The following is a 22,538-nucleotide window of genomic DNA, read 5'->3' as shown; positions in this document are numbered from 1 at the left end:
CATAAGCTCACAGCAGTGGCATTTGGGACTAAAGAGAAATTGGCTACAGGTAAGACCAAGCAGTCTATGACATAGTGAACAGATTGGAGTATCTGGTGACAGATCTAACATTCAGAAAGTTTTCCCCCTTTTGCAGTAGATTGGGAATTGCGGATAAGAGCATTGCCTTTCCAAGAAAGAAAGGGAGAAAATAAGCTAAGAAGCAACAGTGAGAAAAAGGTATACAGGTCTGGTCCAATCATCTTGGAAAAGCCATCTCCTTCAGCTGTTGTCTGCTTTAATTTTTGGAAATCTTTATTTTCGGGTCAGCAGTTGGTGTACAGGCTCAGTCAGGGTTTGGTGCTTTCTTTAGATGTGACACATGAATCCAAGAGTCTACTCCTAGGAGTGTGGCAGCACAAGGATTGGTTAACAGTACCTGATAGGGGTCTTTTCAATGGGGTTGAAGAGAGTCTTTCTGGAGATATCTTTTCCAATAGATGAAATCTCTAGGCTGCAAAGTTTGGTGTTTGAGGTCTTCATCTCTTGGGAGAATGCTGTGAAAAGATTGTAATACTAAAGCATGGTTATTTTCACTGGATGTAATTAGACCTTTGCAATATTGAAGTATATCTCTTTTTATTATTTGTGGACCAAAAGAAACAGGAGCTATATGCATGGGGCACCCAGCAATTATCTCAAAGGGTGGTAGTTTATGAGTTACAAAGGGGGTGGATTTGAGATTTAGAAGGACCAACAGCAATGCCTTTGGCCAAGGTATTTGGAGGGTTTCCACAAATTTTGCCAATTGGGTTTTGATGACATCATTAATTCTTTCAACTAGTCCTAAAGATTAATTTGAGGATGATGGTAAGCACAGTGAAAATGCTATAAGTCTGGTCAAACAGTGCAGACTTTTTAATTTTTTTAACATCTTTATTGGAGTATAATTGCTTTACAATGTTGTGTTAGTTTCTGCTGTATAACAAAGTGAATCAGCTCTACGTATACATATATCCCCATATCCCCTCCCTCTTGTGTTTCCCTCCCACCCTCCCTATCCCACCCCTCTAGGTGGTCACAAAGCACGGAGCTGATCTCCCTGTGCTATGCGGCTGCTTCCCACTAGCTATCTATTTTACATTTGGTAGTGCATATATGTCAATGCCACTCTCTCACTTTATCCCAGCTTACCCTTCGACTAGTAAAATGGGTTCCCCAGTCACTGTGGAGCTCAAGAGGGGTTCCCCAGGTAGGGATAATCTTTTATAATAGTATTTTAACCACTGAAGTGGCAACAGCTTATCTACGTGGAAAGGTTTATACCAAGTGGAAAAACAAAACAAACCATGGCTAAAACATATATTTATATCCCTGAGACAAAGAAGCTGAATAATATCCATTTGCCAAACTTCAAATGGTCCCTTTGGCGATTTAAGTGTCCAGGAGCAGTGTGGACTGGTTTCCCTGGATTATATTTTGGGCAGGTAGGGCTAGCAAAGCAGGCACTTCTTTCAGCCTTATTAATATTTCCCCACCAGTATTGATTCATAAACGTTATCACTTTATCCACAGACTAATGGTTTGATGCATGTGCAGTGGTCGGTAATGGGAATTTTAGAGTCTCTGGAAGGACTGGATTAGTATTTGCCTCAAAGCAGGGTTCTCTTTTTATTAGATTTCCAATATTGTTTTTCCTTTTCTGGGGCTGATTTTTAGGCATATCTAGTCAAATTTTCTAGATTATCTAGAAACATCCCTTTGGACCATAACAGAATTTGGTTGTTGGTTCCTTTGAGAGCAGTATTCTTGGTGGAAATATCAGTTAGGTGGTTTCCTTTAGCTTCCGGGGAGTCAAGTTTGGAATGCCCAGGGACCTTAATAATAGTCAAAATGGCTAGTAGGATTATGGCATCTAATAAATTTTGGACATAAGTGCATTTTTTCATTTTATCTCCATTAGAGATAAGGAAACCTCTTTGTTTCCATAGCATTCTGAAGTCATGTCTACTCCAAAGGCATACTGACTACTGGTATAAATGTGGCTTTGCCCTGGGCTAGAGTACAAGCTCAAGTAAGAGCATATAATTCAGCCTGTTGGGCCAAGGTAGCCAAAGGCAAAGATACTGCCTCCATGACTTCAAAAGGAGCTGCATTTCATATCCAGCACAAAGTTTACCATTTTCATCCTTGAAATAAGAAGCATTGGTAAACCATGAGAACTCAGCATTGGTTAGACAAGTTTCCTGTAAATCATTGTGAGTGGTCAAAAAGTGATCTGTCAGAGTCTAACAGTCATGAGGAGTATCATTTTTATAGGAGGGAAGAAGGATGGCAGGGCTTAGGTTATTACAGTGAGAAAGAGCTATATAAGGAGCAGTTAGCAAGAGGTGAGACAACTGGCTGAAAGGTGTTGGGTGTGCTGAGAATTCAGGAGGGCTTCTACTGCATGGTGTACAAAGATGGTTAGAGGGGATCCCATGGCTATTTCTCCAGCGGCCTTAACTAAAAGGACAGTGGCAGGAATGGCTCTGAAGTGAGGGGGGGTATCCTTGAACCAATGCTAAACCATAGTAGTTAACAGTGTACTTAACTGCTGACTGTAGTACTCTATGGGGCAATAGTGATCCCCATGTTTTTGGGTAAGTACTCCAAGAGTGCTTCCATCCTTCTCATATATGAAGAGGAAAAAGGGAAGTTGATAATTAAGGTGACCAAGGGCAGGGGAATTTATCACGCTTTCCTTTCTGGTGTTAAAGGCTAGGTCATCCTGATCTTTTCAAGCAATAGGGTCAGGTTTGGTGTCCTTTAGTAATGCATATAAAGACTGGGCCGTGAGAGGAAAGTTCAGAATTTGGTTCTGCCAGTAGCCAGCCAATCTGAGAAAACTTGTAGTTGGGGTTTGATTTGGGGTTTTGGGAAGTTCAGGATCCCATGAAGCCTATCTGGATCTAGGTTCAGCCCTTGTTCTGAGAGCGGGCCCCAAAAAACAAACTTGGGTCTGAAAAAATTGCAGTTTCTCTTTAGAAATTTTATGTTCCTTTGAGGCTAAAAGTTTTAACAGGTGAATGCTGTCTTCATATAAGGAGACATGGAAAGCAGGGTAGAGAAGCAAATTGTCTACACATTGTAATAAAGTAAGAGTCTCCAGGAAATTTTATATCATCTAAATCAGCGTTGAAGGTTTGTGAGAAGAAGGACTTTTGGTAAAACCCTGGGCATTACCGTCCAGGTGTATTGTTGTCATTCCCAAATAGAGGCAAAGAGATATTGACTATCTTTATCCACTGGGATGCTAAAGAAGGCACTACATAAATAAATCACAATGAAAAATTAGCTTTCGGTGGGGATGGAGTCTAGTAATATATAGGGATTGAGAACAACAAGGTGATGAGGGGTAACAATATTGTTTATGGCTCAGAGGTCTTGGACAAATCTCCATCCCCAACCATTGGGTTCCTTGACAGGTAAAATACGGGTGTTGCCGGCACTAGTGTGGGGGAAAATGAGGCCCAGGACCTTCTAGTATTCTATTATTGACTTAATGGCCTGGAGGGCCTCCATATTTATAGGGTATTTATTAATTCTGGGGAAAGGCTTTGAGGAATCTCTTTGGATCTTAATAGAAGGTGCACTGTGGATTGTGCCAATGTCAGTTAAGGATGTTGCCCTTAAGGAGGGTGGTAGCTGATCAATAGAGACAAATAACTAGTGTCTTTAGAATGAGCTCTAGTGCCATCAGAGGTAGAACAAATAAAAGATGTTGAAGGATCATTTGTTTTGTCTAGTTGTCCATTTTGGTTGCTGCTATCAAATTCTAGAATTATTTCCCCGTTTTTGGAGAAAGAAATTCCAGCATGATATTTTTCTAAGAAATCTTGGCCCAGTAAATGCATAGGAGAAGGAGAACTAAGGAGAAAATGGTGGGTGTCTCTTAGAGGGCCTAAGTAAAAGGAGATAGGTTTAGAAACAGGAACCTGTTGAAGGATATTTGAGACCCCCACTATTTGGACAGTTTTGATACCCAAAGTAGGAGCTGTTTAATAACAGTGGGGTTGAGCACCAAGAGTGTAGCTCCAGGGTCAGTAAGAACACAGAGAGATCCATTCCCAGTCTGGAGAGTAGTTTCTCCAAGTTGACTAAGGGGAAGGCTTGGGAAAACCTCTCTAGTTCCTCAGAGTCCTGTCATTGGGGGTTAGGAGGGCATTGGAAAGACTGGTTAGAGGACTGAAGACACCTGGGCACTTAAGCTTGTAATAGGCTTTCTTCTAATGTCCTGGTTTTTTGCAATAATGGCAGAGACCAAGAGGGTTTTAATTTTGTTTAGGGGCCTCCATTTGCTAGAGTTGAAAATTCAGGATTTTTGTGGTCTTACTTTAGTTGAATCATCCAGGATGTGGGTGAGCTGGTTGGCTAAATTAACTAAACCTGGAGAGGGTGTAGTTTCCCATTCTATCCTGATCCTTTTAACTAGAAGAGAAAGATCCTGGTTCAGCTCATTAACTAACATAGAATTAAAGGCTACCCGAGTGGATTCAACATTCAAAGGAAGGCCAGAATTTTAAAAAGACAATTTGGAGCTGGCCATAATTATCATGCACAGATCACTGGGCTTCTGGGGACAAGCCTGAATTTTGTTCCTATCAGCTGGCTTTGGGCAAGCCCTAGGAATTGACAAATGGAGTTACCCGGCAATTCCCTGATCCTGATCATATAATAAAGCAATGGTGATTTTTCTCCAGATTGTAATTTTAAAGACTTCTTGAGATCATCCCAATTAACAGTTTTCATTCAGTGTTGGGCCTGGCCTTCACTGACAAGCTAATATAAGTCAGAGAAACCAAGTTGATATGTATGAATGACTATATTAAATTCCTCAGCAAATCTGTGGGGATCCTTAGATACTTTAGGAAAAATTTTGATTATGGCTCATAGTTTTAGTTCAGGGAACATAAGAAATTAGGGGTTTAGCATTTGGATTCTTAGCCTGATTTCAAAGGGACAGGTTTTAATAGATTCAGGGGAGGAGGAAGTGGGGAGAGCTTCGAAGAAAAATGGAAGTTCAATGAGACATTTAGAATGAGGAAGCAGAGGGTATAGAGGAGTTGAGGATGGCACAGAAGGGAAAGAGGAAGATGGCGCCAGAGACAAAGAGGGTGGGGGAGAGGGAAAAGAAGCCTCAGAAGCTTTCTTGTTTTATTTCAATTGTTTGCTTACATTGGTTAATTTAGAAATGGTATTTTGTAATGAGGAGATTCTATTTTTGAATGCATTTGGAAGCCTCCCGTTTCTGATTAAAATAGGGATCCCATTCAGTCTGTTTAATTTTAGAGCTGCAGTCTTCTAATTTAGTTATGAGAAAAACAAGTTTTGGGATGTTGAAAGGTCCCCATAATGGCCATTGGAGTTGTAAATTATTTTTGGTTAAGTTGGTCCATTTAGCTTAAAATGTACATGAAGTGGGACTATAGTTTTTGAACATAAAACTAGCTGGGGTCCCAGAAGGAGGCTCCTCCTGAGAGAATTTAGAGAATTGGGATCCCACACTTTAGAACCTGAGGTTCAGAAAAACAAATGTGGACTCACCAAAAGGAAGATGCCTTAATGAAAACAAAAACAGCTACTGAATTAAAGTTGGAGAGCTTAACCAAAAGGAGGTAGCTCAAATATTAGCAGAGACTTACTGAACCAAAAGGGAAAAAAAAAGACTCAATGAAATGAAGAGTGCAAAGGGCTCAAGTGGGTAATGCACATGATTCTGGATAGTTTCTATTGTTATGTTGTTAGTTCCTTAGGGATTCATTGCCTACAGATCCCACTTCTGACACCAAGTAACATCAACCTTTTAAACAAAAAAGGTAAGTGGTTTATCCAGCAAAATCGAGTTTGTTAGTGAAAAATGGAGGAATTGCAATTTGGAACATGAAAACCATGGTGAACCATAGGCAAGTATAGAGAACAAAGGAGAGGAGCATTCTTTATAGAGGAAGAGGAATTTGGGAGGGGCTGTTTTGAACAAAAGCTCATTGGAGGGGAGTGAGAGTTTGGGGTTGTGGCAGCGTCTCATTGGCTGGGTTGTTGCTTGGAAAGGAGAAAATCTTCCTTCTTTCTGCTAGGGTATGTCAAGTAAGCTGTGACAAGTGGTGTGTGAGAATTTCCCCTTCAGGACTTCCCAACTCCCTTTGAATAAGGTTTTCCTTTATTCATTTTTCACAATACCAAATACAAATATTCTCTTTGTGCTCCAGAAAATATGAGGAAACATGACCATGATGAGGAGATATATGGAAGATATAATGAAGTTTCAAATGGGACTTCTAAAGTAGAGAAGTACAATATAAGAAATGAAAAATGCACTGGATGGGATTTAGAACAGATTAAATGGTTTAGAAGATAATACCAATGAACTTGAAGACATAGCAATAGAAACTATCCAAAATAAAGCACCATGAGAAAAAGACTAGAAAGAAATGAATAGCCATCTGGGATATCAAGTGGCCTACCATATGTACAATTGGAGTCCCGAGAGGAAAAGAGAGAGAGAGGAGGTGCTAGAAAAATATTTGAAGAAATAAAAGTTTAAATTTTCCAAAATTGATGAAAACTGCAAAACCACAGTTCCAGGAAGCTCAATGAATCCCAAGTGGAATAAAAAGAAAGAAAACTATGCCAAGGCACAGTATAATCAAAATTGCTGAAAACCAACAATAAAGAGAAAAATGTTAAAAGCAGCCAGAGTTAACAGAGTTAACACATACACACATACATATACAGAGGAACAAGGCTAGGAATTACAGCAGACTTCTCAAACTATGCAAGCCAAAAGATAATGGAGACACATCCTTAAAGTACTGAAAGAAAAAGAGAGCAGATTTCTTTACCCAGCAAATATATTAAAAATTGAAATCAAAATAATTTTTCAGAAAAGTAAAAACTAAGAGAAGTCATTACCAACAGATCTTCACTACAAAAAGAGTTAAAGGAAGCTCTTCAAGCAAAGGGGAAATGAGACCAGATGGAAATTTGGATCTACCCAAAGGAATGAAGGGCACCAGAAATGATGAATATATGGGTTAATATAAAATACATTTTTTTGGTTTTAAACATAATGGATGGTTCAAGGCTAAATAATAATCATTATTTGTGGGAAGATATAACATATGTAGATTTTCCTGACTATTCTTGTTTGTTTATTTTTCCATATTAACTTTAAAATAAACTTTCCAGCTCCAGAAAAATATATTTTTTGATATTTTTATTCAAATTATATTAACTTTATATATTAATATGGGGAGAACTATCAACTTTATGATATTTAATTCTTAGCCAAGAATGTGGGAGGTCTTTCAATTTGTTCAAGTCTACTTTGTGTTTCTCAGAAGTGTCTTATAGTTTTTTTTTAATAAATTTATTTATTTTTGGTTGCATTGGGTCTTCACTGCTGTGCACGGGCTTTCTGTAGTTGCAGTGAGCAACTACTCACTACGACAAAGGGGACTACTCTTTGTTGCAGTGCATGGGCTTCTCACTGCGGTGGCTTCTCTTGTTGTGGAGCACGGCACTCGGACTTCAGTAGTTGTGGCACATGGGCTCAGTAGTTGTGGCTTGCAGGCTCTAGAGCGCAGGCTTAGTAGTTGTGGCACACAAGCTTAGTTGCTCTGCGGCATGTGGGATCTTCCTGGACCAGGGCTCGAACCCATGTCCCCTGCATTGGCAGGCAGATTCTTAACCACTGTACCACCAGGGAAGTCCTCTTATAGTTTTCTTTAGATAGATTTTTGTACATCTATTAGGAAGCCTAAATCTTAAATATTAGGAGCTACTGACTTGTGAAAATGAATTAGAAATGTAGACTAACTACCTCTGAAATTAAAATACAAATCAAAGGGGAAAACTGGGGTTGATATTGTAAAGCTTGATTTACATGATTTTCCAAACAAAAAATATTTTTAATATAAGGTGAGCATTTATAAAAATAAATGAGGTGATTAACAACTATAATAAAATGGGAGAAGAAATGTAAAACATGCCTTTGTACCCTTGAATGAGCCATTTTTCTTTTAGTTGGTCTATTTTCTACTAAAATTAGCAATTTAAGTACTGTTTTTCTACTTTTTCTACCAATTACTGAGAGAATGGTGTTGAAGTCTCCAAACATAATTTTGGATTTGTTTCTTTCTCCTTTCAGTTCTATCAGTTTTTGCCTCAAATATTTTCAAGATCTGCTTTTGGTGCACAAACAATGTTGTTAAGTCTTTTTGGTGAGCTGTCCCTTTTAACATTACATACTGCTCTTGTGATATCCACACTGTCTGATATTAAAATAGTCATTCTGGCTTTATTTTTATTGGTACTTGCATGGTATATATTTTTTCCATCTTTTAACTTTTAAGCTTTATATTTAAAGTGGGTTTCCTTTAGTCAGCATATAGTTAGATATTAATTTTTAATCTTTAAATCTGTGTTTAGATCATTCACATTTAATTTAATTATTGATATGGTTGGATTAAAATCTATTACCTTGTTATTTTCTCTTTGCCCCATCTCTTTTTTGTTTCTTCTTCTTTTCCTGACTTTGAATTAAATATTTTTATGATTCCTTCATATCTCCATTATTAGCTTATTATTTATACTTTAAAAAAAATATTTTAGTAGTTACCCTAGAGCTTATAATTTACACCTTTATCACAGTCTACCTTCAAATATTATACTGCTTCATGTGCAAGGTAAAAACCTTACAACTGAATACTTACAATTCCTCCCTCGCAATTTTTGTGCTATTTTTGTCACACATTCCCTTATATGTGCTATAAACCCACAATAATTTGCCACTATTTCTACTTTAGACAGTTAATTATCTTTAGAACAAATAAAAATAAGAAAAAAATGTCTCATATATCACTTTATTTTAATCATTTTTTAAGATCTTCATTTTGTTGTGTAGATACCAATTTCTTTCTGCTGTCATAGTCCTTTTGCCTGAAAAACTTCCTTTAACATTTCTTATAGTGCAGGTCTGCTGGTAATGAATAATCTTCATTTTCTTTACCTTTAAAAAATCTTTATTTCTCCTTCATATTTGAAGTGGAGATATGGAACCTAATTTCCCCCCTCTTGGGTGTGGGCCAGACATAGTAACTTGCTACTAACAAGTAGAATCAGATGGAAATGACAATGTGTGACTTGAGAGACTAGTCCTAAAAGGCCCTGTGGCTTCTCTATCACTGCTTTTCTCCACAGTGGGTGACAGAACCACCACGCAAAGTCACTCCTGAATTTCTCACCCACAGAAACTTGGTGATAAGAAATATTTGTTGCTTTAAGCCACTAACTTTCAGGGTAATTTGTTACACAGAAGTATATTATATTGGAGTTCTCTGGGTTTCCTGGGTCTGTGGTTTGATGCTTTCACTATATTTGGAAATTTCTCGGTCATCGTCTTTTGAAATGTTTCTTCTGCCCCAATCTCTCTCTCTATTCTCCTTTAGAGGTTCCAATTACATGTATATTAGACCGCATTATATTGTTCTACAGTGGTTGGATGCTCTATTTTCAGTTTTAAAAACTTGCAAAATCAGCCTCATCATGCCCCGCCTTAAGTCACCAATCCAAGCTCAGCAGCACCCCCTTCTCTGAGGGACTCCAGAGGGATGTTCCTCTAAGCTCCTGAATTTTAATAATTCCAAACTCTTCCCTTTGTTCCCGCAGCCCTAGAGGGGTTAGCTGCTTCCTGAATTTGCTAACACTGTGATAGATTATTGTTTTCTTGTTATCTTTTCAGTTAATTAACAACTTATCATTAGTAATAATTTATTTTAAATTTTTCTCTGTTCAAGTAACAGGTATGTTTTCTAAACCTTGAGTGAATCACAAATCAGTATGGGAAGTCCCAATAAACCAATCCTCAAAGCTGGGATTTTGAAACTGGTTTATTGTGTCCTTGGACTTGATTGTAGTACTGAGCTCCTTGCTAATAGAAAGTGGAATGTTGTGATCCGTTGTACGACATGGCAACACAGTTAGTCAATTTTACTTCAACCAACTTCTTTGATCGTGGAAACTTCTGTTGGAAGAAGCATCTTACAGAACTGGTATTCAGCAGAGCAAACTTTGGGAAATGCTGGCTTCACCATACTTCTCTATCCAATGATCCTCCCTAAACACATCAATGCATGTTCAAGTTGCTGCTCCTGTTTTACCTAAATTGAGAATTTGTACTCATCATTTGAGCCTCAAAATCAATGTTTTACATCAAGTGTTTAGAGCTTTTCCTGACACTGAATCCAAACACCTCCCCAAAGGAACTAATAGGTTGTATTGCTTTATACATATCTCTAATATGATCATTGTCACATTATATCATAGATGTTTGTTTACATATATGCCTCACCCATGAGAACTGGAGCTTTTTGAGAAATATCCTTGCCTGATTCATCTTTGTACCTTCAACATGGTCAGAGTGTCTGGCATATAGTAGGTACAATTAATTTGTATGGGTATCATTCGTGAGAAGGTTATGGAGACTAGCTGTATTTATTCATTAAGAAAAATTTGAGCACTTTTTGAATTTGCTGTTCCAGAGGAGAATAAACGGACATGCTTCATTATTTGAAATGAATTGTTTATAGCATTCTTACTACATGTTACAATTTCCCCTCAAGTGTAGGAACTTTTTTTTTTTTCCATTTTACAAATCTGTTCAACTTAGGCAAATAAATTCAGCTCGACAAGCATATACTGAGCAATTACTCTGTGCCAGAAACTATGCTAAGCCTTAAGTATACAAACATGATACATATAAAGTGTCATAGCTCAGTGGGGAGACAGATTCGTAGTCAAGTAAATTTCATATCAGTGTGATAAGTACAATAATGGAAGCATATACAAGTTGTAGGAGTTGTTTAGCAGAGAAGATAAGGTCTTTATGACAAGGAGTATGAGGAAGGACTTCCCAGAGATTTCTGAACTGGAGTTTTTGAAGGAGGAATAGGAGTTTTCCAATTGGATAGGAGGCAGGGGCACAAATAAAAACATGGAGGCAAAAAAATAGTAAAGCTTTGAAGAAGTAAAAGCAGTTTTGAGAGCATTAAGCACCAGATGGTTTGTGGCAGAAAATGAGGCTGGAAATTTAGGAAAAGGCCAGATCATGAGAAGAGCCTTAGATGCCATTCTAAGGAACTTGGGCTTATCCATCAGGTGATGGGGAGCCAGAGAAGGCAAATTAAACTTTTCCTTTTCTACATTAGGAAAAAGGTGTATTACACCATCTATTGAGCACGTGTATCTCAGGCACTTTGCTGGGCACTGTTTATTTAATAGGGTTGTACCTTTAAAGCTCTTTGTAAAGGACATTTTTGTTGATAAGGTAGGTAGCCTAGATTTCATTTATAGTTTCTATCCTCCCAAGTGATTCTTAGGATGAACTTTCAAGACAGTATTTCTAATTCTGTCGCTAATGCCAAGACCAACAATTTGAATTATTTCTGCCAGGCAGAAGATTTTTCAGCAACCCACTTTATAAACTGTAATTAGTTTTCTATAAAGGGTAAATTATTTCCTTTACTCTCTAAATTTCAGAGCTTTCATCATATTTTTGTTACACATTATTTTCTATATGTTTCTATTTAAAGTTAGCCCAAGGAAATCCACATCTTTTCAGCCTACAAACTCTTCTATTTAAAGTAAATAGAAGAAAATAAGAAAAAGTTCCAAAATGAAGGTAATAGGCATCAGGAAGGAGTAAGAAAAGTCCCTGGAAAGAAGAAATAATGCACAAAAGAGTTAAATTGCAAGTATTAGCTAAGTAAGCAATACTATGATATAAGTGGAAGTCTGCATATTGAAACAGAGAATCTCATAGAGAATTTATATAGAGATCAAATGGCCATCAATTAATTCTATATTAGATGTTCAAGGGAACAAGTAAAACTTGAAATTTCAAAATCAGTGATGGCAAAGAAAAGAATGAGCAGTACCTTATTAAAGATGGTATTCTTATAATATACAAAGCAAGTTCCCAAATGTGTCTTATACCACTGTCCTGAATATTTGAAAAAAAAAACCAAACCTCACACCTAGATGAAAACAAATAATCTGAAACTAGTTGCTAATATGTTACAAAACAAAAACTTTTAGTTACCCCATTAGAATTATTCTCTAACAAGAGAACCAGAGGCAAAGAAAATTGCTAACATTGCAAAAATCATGAATTTAGGTTAAACATGGGGATGAGTGGCTTGAAGGAGAAGGTTGCTCAATTTGGGATTAGATATTGTGAAATCTTTTTATGGACATCTCTAGACATAGGCTGGATTATAAACTGTATATCTTGCTGTGAACAAGGGAGCAGACAAGATTACTCAAGATCCTGTCGCCTGGTGATCTTTGGAAATGAAAGCCTAATTAACAGGCTCCCTAGAGGCAGGTCAAAGGCGTTCTTTTATCCCTACTGCCCTTAATCCCAGTTCCTTGATGCCTTATTCCTCCCCCTTTCATTCAGCATACTCTAAAACTGAATACACATTGTGCAAGTTTCCACCTCTGCTTCTTCTACTGTAAGCGCATTAGACTACTGGAATTAAGAATTTTAAATCCCTCATCTCTAAACTGATGTTTATTTTTTTCAAGTGTTTTGGAATAAAGTTTAACACTAAAAACTTTCTAAAATTTCTTTTCAATTGCACAACAAAATTTTTAATGTTAGACTCTGTAATACTACAAAGTCTTTCAAATATCTTTAACTAAAGTTATCTGATAAGTAATACTTTGTCAAATTTCAATTCGGATTGATCTTTAATTTCAAAGATTGTGTTGCATGCGATTGCTTACTTGGTTAAATTCCTGTTAGAATCATATTGACAGTGTTTCCCTTCTTTAAAACAGCTTTAGGATGAGCGTCTCTACCGTAGTACCCAGGGAGTAACAACTGATTTATCAGTTTTAAAACTTGACAGAATTATTTTGCAGATTTAAAGTAATTAATATCATTCCCTTGATGGTAAATGAGGCATAAAAGTTTTTTCTTGTTTTATATCCTCTTCCTCGCATGAAAAATAAGTGATGATAACTAATTTATGTTAAATTAGTGATGTTAACTAACTAATGAGGGTTCAAGAAGCTAACCCTCATTAGATAAAGACTCCAATCATTATCTGAAATACTGTAGCTAGCCTCACGCAGGTTCGCAGTCATCCGCTCTGGGTCCTCTGCGGAACCCTGTAGCTGCACCTGATTGGTGCACGTGCTTGTCAGTCACATGAGGGGGCGGGTGCTCAAAGCCCCGCTCTAAAAGAGACGCAGTGCTTTTACATCATCGCGCAGCGACCAAAGCAGGGGAGGGAGGGGTGGGTTGTGAGGGCTCTTCGGTGCTGGCGGGGGCGACCTACGAAAGTGTCATGGCTACTGCCGCTGAGCTTAGTCGCCCGACCATCGGTGACAGGAGCCTAGAGCGGAGCTGCAGCCCCAACCTCTCCCAAGAGGTGGTCTGCGAAGTCTTTCGCTCCTTGCATACCCTGACTGGACAAGTGAGTGGTGGTCTGTGGGAGTAGGGGTCTGGGAACCGTCTAGCCCCTCCCCCCTTTTTTCCTCGAGCGGAGGCAGGGGGCAGCGGAGGCCTGCCGGGTGTGGGACCCGGCGCGAGTAGCCGAGGCCGGGGGAGGAGCCCGGGCCCCGCCGTCTGCGGTCTGAGTGAGGATGGCCGCGCGGGTTAGTTCACGGCCGGTTGCAGGCTAGATTTCCGTGCGATTATTCTCCCCAAGAGTGAGTGAGGCTAGTGTAAGTGAAAACCCGGCTCGGAGATGAACAGGCTTGGAGAGGATGGATGCGGAGAATCTTCCCTGAGGGTTTGGGAGGCGCCTGGCGCTCAGGCTCCTTTTACTTCCAGTTCATTCTTTATAGAAATTGATAGGTTAGTACGGCCTGCGATTTCTGGAAAAGCTCTCTCTCCGCCTTTTTTGGGTGATTTCCTCTTATGAGTCACTTGCTTTTGTTTATTTCTTTTTTCCTTCTGGCCGTTGCTTGCATCTCTTCCCCTTTAAAACGGGGAAGAAGAGAAAAGGAATTAATCTAAACTACTCATAGCGTAAAGTTGGCTGAGTTATCCATGGTCGATACTGCTTGTATCACAACTGTTGTTTAATAATTGAGCTATTAACTAGTTTAACTGGCTGATAAATAGCTTTTGTAGAAATGTCATAATAAAATGGGGTTTAAATAAAGGTGCTCCTTACACTCAAGTCACTATTTCGTTTCATGATGTAAAGTGCAAAGCAAATTTTAAATGAGAAACAACTTGAAAATATGTTTGTCTGATTTTAAAAAGCAGATTTTTTAATCTTAGACGGAATTAGGCATTTATGTTGAAGATAATGGTAACTTCCTTTATGAAAGTAGAGCGTTTGATTTGTGAAAACTATTTTTAAAAGCCTTGGGTGGATGGAGAATCAGTCTCTTAAAACGTTATTTAAATATTTTTAAAAATCCTAATATTCTAACTTAAAAAGAGTATTACTCTAAGTTAAACATTCAGTTTGGTGTAATGGAACGATTATTAATAGAATCGGCTAAAAGTTTTAAACTCACTTGTTTGTCAAGGACTTAAACATTTTTTTTAAGACTTGGGGACATATTATTTCAGTCTCAAGACTCAAGACCTGTAAATGGTTTAAAAGTTTGAGAACTTTCTATGGCGTGGACATTGGAACTTTAAGGTTTTTTTTAATATCCTAATATCAAGATGAAAAAAGTTTATACTCACCTATAGTTTACACAAGTTTTTTCCCCCCACTGATGAGATACTTTTTAAAAATAACATTAAGAAATAATTTAAACATTTCTTTTGAAATAGTTTGTATACTGAATTTTTAAAACTCATTTAAAAATTTTAAACATTCAGATATTCTGTGGGTAAAAGTAGAGATGTGATTAAAATTTACTTATGTCACCTGTCAAAAATGTTTAGAGTAAATATTTGGTGAGTTTTCATGACAGAGTGAAAGGACCATTTATACAAGTGTCATAAAATAAGATCATCTCATCAATTAAATGCTAGCCAACTTGGTAATACTCTTTATATTTCGAGATGTATTGTTTAAAGAATTAAAGCCCGAGTACTATACTTATAAAATTGTCCTTGGTGGAAATCACTATTTCCTTTCAAAACAAGTTTAAGGAATTTTTTAAAATGTATGTTGTAAAATGCCTAGGTTCATTCTGTATAGTATCATTGTGTTATTAGCTCTCCTCAATAGGAAACATAAAGTTGAATGTTTCAAAAGTATTTTTTATCCCAGATTTCCAATTTTCTAATTTTAACTTTATTGCTTACCTCTGGTTGGTCCATCTTACCAAGCTGAAGAAATATTTATTGTTAGCTTGGGTTTTCATATTAATAAAGTTTTTATTGAAATACATATTTTAAATAGGCCATATTAATGGCAGACTAATACATTTTTGAGTGAATGGTTTACAAGTTCTATAGGGTAAAAATGCATAGAATTCATATCACTAACAGGGAATTTGTTGAATAATAGTTGGATGTATTGGGATAGTTTTAAAGTTAATTTGTGACATTATGTGATTTTCTTAAAAGACCAAGTATCTTTAACTGCACTTGAAAGCTTACATAATTCTGCTGAATTGAAATGAGACTATGATCCAAACATTAAATTTAATTTCTGTAAGTTATTATTGTCTCTAGAAAATTTGATGCTTTGCTTTGGTTGAGGATTTGTCTGCATTATCCCCAAACTGTATTCATAAATTAGTTATAATAGACGATAGACCCCTTGAGAACTGTAAAAGTATAGTAATAGTTTACTTCCATGCATAAGTTGTTGTCTAAGGAAATCTTTATAGGCATTAAATAATGTAAATTAAAATTAATGTGGTTATCTTAATATAAAACTTTAGTTAAAATAATGTAAACTAATTTTTGCCAGTGCAGCCTACACAAAACTTATTTCTTTACACTTGTCTAATATGGACTTTAAATATTTCTGGTCAAAGGGTGGTAAACTTCTGTCATATAGCGTTCATTCATATAGTGCCTATTTTGGGAACTTTAGATCTTTTCGGTTCTATGTACATTGGTTTATCTTTTTGTTTTATTACAATCACAATTTATAAGATCTGTATTTGAACTAATGTAACACTTGTCTTTATTTTGTAGAAAACATGACTAATTTTAAATAAATGATTTTTGAAAAAATAATAGTTAACTTGATTCTGCGATGTAGTATATCCTTATAAACACGTGTCCCTAGAAAAGTTTACGGTGATTCACTTTTATTCACTCGAAAGACTAGAGATGGAGGCTTTCCCTCTAAAATCTTCACTCATTTTGATATTAATTTTATATTCAGGTTCTTGGTAGTTTTCTGTATATAATTTTATTGTAATAGGTCACGGATAGCCAATTTATAAGAAATTTTCGTACAATGAGCCCTCATACTTTAATAGAAAATACTGTTTAGCAGTAAGTCTGGCCTTTCCATCCAGTCTCTGGCCATTTATTGCACTATTGTGCAAAAGTATTTGTTTTTCAATTTCAGATTTCCGCAGCTAAGTAATAGTTTAATTTTTATTTGAAGTAGATAAACACGTTGCCATGTATCACTAGACTTTATACTATGTATGAATATAAATGTATGAATTGATTTTTAAATTATTTTTAAAATTGGTTAAAATTGAAAACAATAAAAATGTGATTCGGAAGACATCAGAGGAATGATATATTTCAGTTATGTATTTATGTGCATATTTAACAAAAAGAAATGCGTATATCAGAACTTTCATAAAGGTACCTGCCCCCTCTGTTTAATGCTCTGAGCTAGAAGCAGTAGGATTCTGAGTAGGACAAGACTATTTTGACCCCTATCCAAAGTTTTTCAGATAATGAATTATCAAAAAAGATGGTCCCATTACACAGACCCAAGAATAGAATTAGAGTGAGGTGTCGTTCTATGTTTTTATGAAAATTTCACGTGTTTTGGCTTTTTAAAGTGGTAACTAGGTGTAGAGCATTTTTATGTATGATTGAAAACTTGAGAACTTTGAGCTAAATGGTGTGTTATTCTATAGAAATCTTATTTTTGGACAATCCCATGTGTACAGCTTAATCTTGTAATTTTTTGTGATGTTGCTGGTTTGCCCCTTTGAAGCTTAACATCAGAGATGATGTGGTGAAAATTACAATCGATTGGAACAAGCTCCAGAGCCTCTCGGCATTCCAGCCTGCTTTGCTCTTTAGTGCACTTGAACAACATGTTTTATATTTGCAGGTAAATTTCGTGTTAAAAATGTTAACTCGATATTGAGACTAGAAATTAATTGTAGTTAAATTGTAAGCTGTAGTATTTGTCAGTTCTATCTTAATACTATATTAATAGTGGTATTAATAAAAGGTTACTTCGGCCAGATTGGATCCAAATCTGTTAATTTACATAGTGATCAGGACAATTACAGGAATATAGCCCAATAGGCTGATGTGGGTATGAAGATTGAATGAATGCAGTTCTATTCAATTCTAGACTTGCACTGAAAATTCAATACAGTTGCATCTATGGTGGGTTATAATTAAGCAATAAGACACGGCAGGTGTGTGTCATGCTATGATAATGATTCCATGCCTTGGGTGAGTTTGGAGGCTCATGGAGTGCTTTCAGTGGTTCAAGAAGTGGCATTATCCCAGCATGACACATCCTGGAGTGTCTATTGCAATTAAACAGTTTCAGCATAGTTTTTAAAAAGAAAGTAATTTCTGTGACATTAATGTCTCATGTTAGTAAGTAGCCAGTCACTATTTTATCATTTTTTTCTTGAGTTTGAAATAATTCATCCTTTATATTAAGTCAACACTGAATTGTTTATTTATAATAGTATTGTTATATTTTTTAATATTTCAGTTCAATAACTGAACAGTATTATGACCTTGCTAGTTTCCAATTGAACATCTTTGCAGTTATAATTGATGCAAGTTTGCAGTTTATCTCTAATCAAAGTATAAAATACGAAATGTCAAAAAGGTTTGGATTGGTCAGTTTACTTCTATTAAGATGTTACAAGGATTCAGAAAAGTATCTGGTATAGCAAATAATGGAAGCAAAATTGTAGGTATGGAAAAATAATTGGAACACTGACAAGTGTTGGTGTGTTTTGATTAATGGAGTAGACATTTAATTTTCAGTCCTCTATTCAGTGACTTTATGGGAAATTTTAACTCTGTTTCATGTTAAAAGTAATAGTTAACCCTAGTTTTAAAGGGCGGAAGCAATGAGCTATAGGACTCAATTGAGGCCTAATTGTGGATGGGTCTAGGCGGGGGGAATGGGTAGTATAATTTACATTATACAACAGGGTTTTTTCCCCCTCTAGTATGGTGATAGGCATCTACCTCTTTTCAGCTATGGCTCTTGTTCGTTTTCTTTTTAAAAATTTAATTTCATGACCCAAGAAGATATCTTGCCATGTCAGGAGAAGCTTGAGTGTTCACTCAGCGTAACACCTATATATTTCATGTGTATGCTCTCTCATTTACTTCGGCCAACTGCAGTTTCAAGTGGAGAATCTCCAGTGATATAGTGATAATGCAGGGCTTTGCTGAGTGAGAGCACTGGCTCTCGTGTTAAGGAGGAAAAATACTAAGCCTTAGTATTCTGAGGAGGCATTTGAATGACATGTTAATTAAGTGGCATTGGTGCCAGAGGCTGAGGCTTTGATTTGGCACAAAATAAAAGATGAGTGACAGAATGATTCCCTCAAAGAAAATTTTAAATTTCCTCAGGTTTTCTTTTTCTTCTTTTCTTTCCTTTTTTTTTTTTTTAAACAGATTTATAGCAAATGATATTGGTCACAATAGCAGAGAACAGCACAAACACTTACATGTGCTCAGATCTATGTATGATGTGCCAACCTTTTAAATTTAGTTAATTGATATTGAATATTGCCTTTACTTAGCAGAAATTTATATAAATATGTAAATATGTGATTAATTTTGATCAGTTTGAACCTCAGCAGATGGAATTGTGTTCTCAGCCTTTTTTAGCAAAACTTCAGCCTCTGATTAAAGAAGAGAATACAACTGTTGTTGAAGAAATAGGAAAAACAGAAACAGGGAACAAGAATGAAGTAAATGCCAAATTTCCCATTGGCGACCTACAGGAGGAAGAAAAGCACAAAGATTGTGATTTGGGAGATGTGAAAAAGACACAGATCCATTTTGATCCAGAAGTAGTTCAAATAAAGGCTGGAAAAGCAGAAGTAAGAAGTTGGGTTTTGGGGGGTGGGTGGAATATTTTTTTAAATCTTACTATGTTTGAATTAAGACACACATGCTTATTGTTTGTAGATTGACAGACGAATATCTGCATTTATTGAAAGAAAGCAAGCTGAAATCAATGAAAACAACGTCAGGGAATTTTGCAATGTTATTGATTGTAATCAAGGTAACTACCTAGAAGAAGTTAATTTTTGTAGGATTTTAATGATCTTTCATTTGTTTTTTAAAATGAATAACATTAAGAACACAGTTTAATTATTTCACAGGTTTATTTGGAAACTAAGACAGCAGTATTTCCTTCTGTTTAATAATACAAAATGGTTTTCATCTTGGTTATCCAAAAGTCAAATAAATGCTAATGTAAAAAGGCAAATGTTTACCACACGTGTAAAGATTGTTTTAAAGTTCCTTCAGGAAATGAAGATAAAGTGTGGGTGGCAGGGTGTCTCAGTCTCACTAGTAAGAAGGTCTAAGCTATATAAATTTCAAGTCTCTAAAGGTATTTATGAAATTATGATATTAATACATGAAGTGAACTTAGTAAAGTTAATACTCCTCAAGAGGGAGCAGTTTTCTCACTACTCCTTAGCTGTTTGAAATGTTTTATGTCACGATAAAACCAATTTGTCATCAAGACTATGTTGTCTTATGCTTTTTTCCTTTCTCTCATAGTGCATACATTTGCTGTTTTTCATCAGATTCTCCTTTCCTCTCCACATGATGTTATAGTATATTTACAGATCTGCAGGTATGCTGCAGAATACAAAATTGCAAAGCACTAGTGTGGATCATAGTCAGGCATCATAGTAATAATCAGAACAAGTAGTTCTTAGAAAAAATTATGGAGAAGAGTTCCTAATTGGAATGAACATTTTTCTTGTTGCCTCTAATATCTCATGGCTAATTATTATGAACACAATTGTCAGATGAACCTAGAATTGACTCATATCACATTCGTACACTGATTCTCTTAATAATGAAATAATACAGGCTCAAGGTGGGTCCTAAATGCAGCCTTTTCTACTATTAACATTATACATACGTATCTCTAGATTTGGTATATTTTACTGTTAGCTTTTCAGAACAGGTGCAGCAGTGGCAAAATCTCAGGTACTACAATCCAACTGCAAGCTACCCATGAGAAAGCGTTTGTTGAAGGAGCAAGCACATGTATCACTAATGTTATTCCTCTGTTCTCCCTGCTAACTCTATTATTATAAACCACCAGGGGATAGAAACTGACAAGAATTGAAATGCTCAGCAGGATTCCTTAGCCCATTCAATCCCTTGCTGGCTCCAAACAGTGTTGGGAAGAATTGCTGTGGAGAGTGACTAGCGCTCATACATTCACTGTCTTCACACCATGCTGAATTTTTCTCTAATGGGTCAGTTAATCTATATATTTGGAATATAGCTCTGGAATGGATGATAGCTTCTTTTTTTTAACCTTTAGCCCCATGAAATGGTAGAAGGAGAATGGAGAGGTGATGGCCCTTTAAACATATTTTCAGGTGTTTCAAAAAGAAGAAAAGAAAATGACTCTGTCTAGTGTCTATATTTAAAAGATAAGTGGGTTTGGAATTTTATTCACACAGTTTGATGTGTCAGCAGAACTATCTTAAGGAAACTTAGACTGAAAAAATTCAGATGTATTGTGACGTGTTAGTGTGTTCCTTTTAATACCTCTCAATTGACCAAAATATAAACAATGGGTTTTTTAAAAAATCAAATTCCCTAGGGAAAAAGAGAATTTTTTCCTTCAGTATCTCTTTTACCATCCATTTTTATTATAAAATAAGGGGAGTTTTTTAGGAAATTTACTGCAATACATGGTTTTACTTAATGTCATTTTAAAGATTATTTTATAATATTTCAAATGTTTATATATTATGTTAATATCATTCCAACTTTCTCCCTTGGTTTATGATTTATTTGTTGATGTATAACTTGAAAGAAACTACTTTTCAGCTTAGAAAAAATTTGGAACGAAATTTCACATGGTATCATTCTTAAAATTGCGTTTTTTGAAAGGGGCAGTCTGGAAAGAGATAGATAGCTTTTGTGATTAGGGATTTTTTTTTTAGATGAGCACTGGAAATCTAGGAAAAGTATAAAAGTGTGTGTTGTAGGTTTCAAGGTCATTTTTGTGTGGCGTTCTGAAATAAAAATGTGTTAAATGCATAATACTTTATATTAGATGTTCACTAATTTGATCAGTAAGTAATATCAAAAATGCTGTATTTTTTAAAAAGATATTTTAGTAAAAATACTGAGTTTTGTTTATTTCTATGTTGAAATAAAGTGAATAATGTCTCTTCAGCTTAGAAATTTTAACTCTCTATAGTATATAAATTATTTTCTCCAAAGGCCCAGATGGTTTTTAGGGATATTGGTATTCATTAAAAATTAGATTATCCCACCAAATGTTGAGGACTTTTCTATATATAAATCTGGAAATTAGAGAACATTAGATATACGTTTTAGAGAGTAAAGATCACTAAATTTTATCCTGTGCATGATAGTAATTTAATTACTGTTATTTAAAATGATATTCTCTGATTATGAGTAATATGTTAATATGCATTACTGAAGGGTTATCAAAATATCATACATTTGAAGTTAAGAATATATTTAAACTTATATTCATCTAAATTCTCCTTAGAAAATAGTTGTGCGAGAACCGATGCTGTTTTTACTCCTTACCCTGGGTTTAAAAGTCATGTAAAAGGTAAGTATCCATTATATAATATCTTCATCACTGGCAGAAGCTTATTCTAGATTATAAGCAAAATGGAATAGAAATCACTTTCCTATCTAAATTTTATTTATTTTAAAACAAATCAAAAACTCTTGCCTTTCTTTGTACTTGGGTTTGTGGTTATGAAAAGAACATAAAGTACTGTTAAGGAGAGAGACTTTCTGATTTTTGAAATGTAAATTTAATAGGCTCAAAAGTTTCTTAATTTAGTTTCTAGAGTTGTGAATACATATGGACCACAGACTAGACCTGAAGGAATTCAAGGGTCAGGTCATAAACCTAACAGCATGCTCCGCGATTGTGGTAATCAGGCTGTAGAAGAACGACTACAAAACATTGAGGCTCACTTGCGACTGCAGACAGGTAAGCAGAGTGCTGGGCAGTGTCCTGTAATGTATCTTTGCAAGTGGTTAAAGAAATTCCGATTCACTTAGTCACCAAGTTTTCATTGAGCAGCTGTCATGTACAAAAAACATTGTTCTGATTGGTACGAAAATGAAGAAAGCATAGTCCCTGCTCTCAAGG

General features: G+C 35.9%; 1 protein-coding gene across 3 annotated transcripts in view; it reads left to right on the top strand.

Moving 5' to 3' along the window:
• The first annotated feature begins 13,317 nt into the window (after positions 1-13,317).
• The window catches only part of MBIP (MAP3K12 binding inhibitory protein 1), a 35,479-nt gene continuing 26,258 nt past the window's right edge, over positions 13,318-22,538 (top strand). For 2 of the 3 annotated variants that reach the window (XM_059915668.1, XM_059915667.1), the window contains exons 1-6: positions 13,318-13,502; positions 17,139-17,258; positions 19,012-19,236; positions 19,325-19,421; positions 21,918-21,983; positions 22,224-22,376. In XM_059915668.1, coding sequence (XP_059771651.1) covers positions 13,374-13,502; positions 17,139-17,258; positions 19,012-19,236; positions 19,325-19,421; positions 21,918-21,983; positions 22,224-22,376 — 790 coding nt within the window. In that variant the 5' untranslated portion in view covers positions 13,318-13,373. The remainder of the gene's footprint in view (positions 13,503-17,138; positions 17,259-19,011; positions 19,237-19,324; positions 19,422-21,917; positions 21,984-22,223; positions 22,377-22,538) is intronic. The other variant, XM_059915670.1, reaches the window with a different exon arrangement.

This window comes from Balaenoptera ricei, chromosome 2 (genome assembly GCF_028023285.1).
Source record: "Balaenoptera ricei isolate mBalRic1 chromosome 2, mBalRic1.hap2, whole genome shotgun sequence".
Classification (NCBI taxonomy): domain Eukaryota; kingdom Metazoa; phylum Chordata; class Mammalia; order Artiodactyla; family Balaenopteridae; genus Balaenoptera; species Balaenoptera ricei.
Note: the sequence above shows the minus strand (reverse complement) of the source record. Positions and strands in the feature narration are given on the sequence as shown.